Source organism: Lactuca virosa, chromosome 4 (genome assembly GCF_052849685.1).
Source record: "Lactuca virosa cultivar CGN04683 chromosome 4, Lactuca_virosa_CGN04683_v6, whole genome shotgun sequence".
In the NCBI taxonomy this organism is placed as follows: Eukaryota; Viridiplantae; Streptophyta; class Magnoliopsida; order Asterales; family Asteraceae; genus Lactuca; species Lactuca virosa.
Genome location: NC_136429.1, coordinates 260,965,813 through 260,970,078, shown reverse-complemented (window position 1 = coordinate 260,970,078; position 4,266 = coordinate 260,965,813). Strand labels below are relative to the sequence as shown.

The following is a 4,266-nucleotide window of genomic DNA, read 5'->3' as shown; positions in this document are numbered from 1 at the left end:
GTATATCATAGTAAAAAAGTTATCAGGGTACAATTCCCATAAGCATAAAGTGCAGAAAATGGGTGGATGCGCTGCGATCAAGTTGGGCCCTTCCCTCTCGAACAAGAAGTACCTGAAAACATTTTTAAACATAAACCGTAAGCACAAAGCTTAGTGACCTCCCAAAAATGCTGCATACCATACATATATGTCAGCTCAAGGTTGTATCGGGTCATGGTGCTTGTTTTAATCCATAAATAGCTTTATCGAGAATATAGCAATGATTAGGAAATTTATCAATTACAAAACCTTGTGGTTGTTCAACTTACATAGTTTCTTCAAATACGTCATTGAGAAAAGTGCACTTGACATCCATTTGATAAACATCGTAGTCCTTATGTGCTGCATAAGCATGAAATATTCGAATAGCCTTGATTCTCACGACAGGGGCAAAGGTTTCATCAAATTCAATACCTTCTTGCTGCGAAGATCCTTTAACAACCAACCTTGCTTTGTTTTGAATCACATTACCCTCTTTTTCAGTTTTATTCTTAAAATTCCATTTTGAACCTATAACTGAAACATCATCAGGGTTTGGAACTAATCTCCAAACCTGGTTTCTTTCGAATTCAGCAAGTTCAGATTGAATGGAAACAATCCAATCAGGATCTTCCAAAGAAACCTTTACGGTTTTCGGTTCAATTTTCGAAATAAAAACATTAAATGTAAAGACCCAATTTTTCAAAAGAAATTTTTCTTTTTTAATAGTCAAAAAACTTTTCCATAAATCATGAAATCTCAATACAATTGTTTTCAAACTTATATCCATAACAATAGTATTTCCAAACATCAGAGTGTCCCATCAAAATGCCTGAGAGAGTGCTCCTCGCATCATCAAGCCCTGCCCTTTCCCTTGGGCTCAGATGTACCTGAAACAAATCCACAAACTGTAAGCTAATGCTTAGTGCGTCCCCCAGAGCATACCCCACACACAATCCACATAACACATATCATATTAACTATAAAAGCTACATATATCACATAAGCCATGCATACTAACATATAAGGATGTCGTGGGCTCCTCCCAGGGTCTTATACCTACATGACATGGGCTCCCCCATGGTCTTTACCTAGGAATGCCACGGTCACCCCCGCATGGTCTTATATCCAACTGCCACGGCCCCCCCACCCCCCCGGGGGGTCTTCCATGCAATAGCATAATAATCAACTAGCATATCATATATCACAGAAGTATCTATCATACTACATAACTCATACATAAACATATAAGGATGTCGTGGACTCCCTCCAGGGTCTTACTCCAATGTGCCATGAGCTCTCCCACATGGTCTTATATCCAACTGCCACGGGCTCCCCCCGGGGTCTTCCATGCAAATATCATATAATCACTATCATACCACTTAGCATATAGCTAACTATCACACCACATATCTCTACTACAGCTAGTGTACCACATATTATAAAATGGGACGGCCTTGGTGCTGTAGACCCATTGGTATGGTGAGAAGACTCACCTCTCGAATGTTGAACTGACAAGCTAAGATCGAATATATCCCACCTGCTGCTCCAACTCAACTGCCAATAATCATCTTGTGATTAACTTGTCACGATCCCAGAATACCATAAATACCCTCAAAGTCAACCCTGGTCAAAGTCAATGTCAACAGTCCATGTTAACCTCAACTCGTCGACTGCATCCGGCAACTCGTCGAGTTAGCTGTATGACTTGTCAACTCGCCGAGTTACCTTTGTAACTCGTCGAGTTCCTCCCGAGTCCATTCCACTGAATCCCGCATCAACTCGCCGAGTCACCCTAATGACTGATCGAGTTTATCAAATGTCCATAAAACTAAAGTCCGTTCAGACCAAAACCCTAATCCTTCACTACACTCACTCAGAAACTCAGAAACGGGAAACCCTACCCCGACTCGTCGATTCAGATAAGGGACTAGACGAGTTCCTCCAGTACCTTTCATGTTTAGCCCTTTTCAGTGGGATCTAATGTCCTAAACTTCTGATCTAACCTCCCCTAGTGCAGATACCATGCAAAGTTGCAAACTTTACGTACATGCAAGGTCCTCCAAGGCTAAAACATCAAAACAAGCTTCCTATAAGGTTTTAGTGCATGGAAATGGGCTAAGTTGTATAAAGTGAGCAACTTTATGTCATTAGGGACCTGGAGAGGTCCAGATCTGGAACCATATCCTTGTGATAAGTCCATATCCGAGGTCCAGATTTGCACCAAAAATGGCCACTTACTTCTAAGAAAAGGGATCTAAGAAACTAGAGATCAAGGTAACGACTTTATACCTCAAGATGATGGCCAATACAGAGTAGATGTCGGAACTACTGCTTCTCTCCTTGCTTCTTCTTCTTCAAGCTCTAAAATCCTTCACATATACACCAAAATTGCTCACAAAAGCTCTTTCTCTCACTCAAGAAGGTGCAAGGTCCAACTAGGGTTTTCTCTGGCTAATAAGGCTATAAGAAAGGCCACAAGAGGTGGGTTATGTTCTTTAAATAGGGTGCAAACCCTAAAAATTAAGGTTTTCCTTTACAGCGCCTACTCGTCGAGTCGGGGCCTTCCGACTCGTTGAGTAGGATCCAAATCTCGCGTCCTCATAATAGTCTCTACTCGACGAGTTGGAGCACCCCAACTCGCCGAGTCCATGCACAAAATCTTAAAACTTAGATAAATTAAATAATATCTGGAACAGATGTTAATAGTCTCCCCCACTTGAACTAGCCTTCGTCCTCGAAGTCTGTTGGCCCAAACAAATCCGGGTAGTGGTCTCGCATCTCGTCCTCCAACTCCCAAGTCCACTCGGAGCCCCTGCAGTGCTGCCATTCCACCTTTACCAGCTTCACTTCCTTGTTCCGCAGAACCTTGGTCTTCTTATCTAAGATTGCAACAGGCCTCTCAATGTAGTTCAGGCTCTCATCCACCTGAATGTCGGCCATAGAAACGACTGCGGCCTCGTCGTTGACACACTTCCGAAGCTGTGACACATGGACGGTGTTGTGAATCTGGCTAAGCTCACCCGGCAGATCTAAGCGATAGGCCACCTTTCCCACCCGGGTCGAAATCCTGAATGGTCCTATATATCGGGGTCCTAGCTTGCCCCTCTTCCGGAACCTGATGATTCCCTTCCATGGTGAAACCTTTAGTAACACAAAGTCCCTCACGTGGAACTCAAGATCCGATCGCCGCCGGTCAGCATAACTTTTCTGACGGCTCTGCGCATTCCACAGCCAGTCGCGCACCTGCTGAATCAGCCCGGTAGTTTTGAGCACTACCTTAGTCCCCATAAATCGGTGTCCAACCTCGCCCCAACAAACTGGGGTCCTACACCTCCGACCATACAACATCTCAAATGGGGGTCGGTCGATACTGGCATGGTAACTGTTATTGTATGAAAACTCTGCCAATGGAAGGTGCGTATCTCAACTCCCTCTAAAATCCAACACACATGCCCGCAGCATATCCTCAAGTGTCTGGATCGTCCCCTCACTCTGTCCATCTGTCTGGGGGTGGTACGCCGTGCTAAAATGCAACTGAGTGCCCAGTTCCTCGTGGAACTTCTTCCAGAATCTAGATGTAAATCGAACATCTCTGTCAGAGACTACCGACACTAGCACCCCGTGTCTAGCCACCACCTCTCGCACATAAATATCTGCCAACTTTTCAGCGGATATACTCTCAGAGATCGGAATAAAGTGGGCACTCTTCGTCAACCTGTCCACAATCACCCATATGGCGTCCACACCCCTCGCTGTCCTCGGTAACTTCGTGATGAAGTCCATAGTGATCTCCTCCCACTTCCACATGGGAATGGGTAGCGGCTGAACCTTCCCATGAGGCCGCTAATGCGCGGCCTCGACCTTCCTGTAGGTCAAGCACCGCTCCACAAACCAGGCGATCTCCCGCTTCATGCAGGGCCACCAGTAACTCAGTCTCAAATCTCTATACATTTTTGTAACCCCCGGATGTATATAGAACTTGGATTTGTGTGCCTCCTCCAATATCTTCTGTATCACTCCTCCAGTCACTGGTACCCACACTCGACCACACTGTGTCAGAAGACCCCGACTATCCTTAACAAACAAAGGATACTGTCCCCGAATCCACTCTATCTTCCAATTCTCCTTCTTCACTCCCTCGAACCGAGCCTCCTTGATCATATCCAACAATGGAGAGATCACCGTCATCCTCAAATAAACGTTCCCAATCAGGGAAACTACCGCCTTGCGGCTCAAGGCATCGTC

General features: G+C 45.0%; 1 protein-coding gene across 1 annotated transcript; it reads right to left on the bottom strand.

Moving 5' to 3' along the window:
- Positions 1-304: 304 nt before the first annotated feature.
- On the bottom strand, positions 305-2,961 carry LOC145105848 (putative mitochondrial protein AtMg00820). Its single transcript, XM_079042932.1, has 2 exons — positions 2,860-2,961; positions 305-661 (listed from the first exon to the last, which is right to left on the bottom strand). The coding sequence occupies exons 1-2, from the start codon at positions 2,959-2,961 to the stop codon at positions 305-307; spliced, it is 459 nt and encodes a 152-aa protein (XP_078899058.1).
- Between the last annotated feature and the right edge of the window lie 1,305 nt (positions 2,962-4,266).

Bases quoted from the DNA above. Each gene is read 5' to 3' on its own strand.
- LOC145105848 (XM_079042932.1), bottom strand. From the start codon at position 2,961: ATGGCCGACATTCAGGTGGATGAGAGCCTGAACTACATTGAGAGGCCT. The intron at 662-2,859 runs GTAAAGGTGGAA...AAAACCGTAAAG, and splicing joins GGAACAAGGAAGTGAAGCTG to GTTTCTTTGGAAGATCCTGA.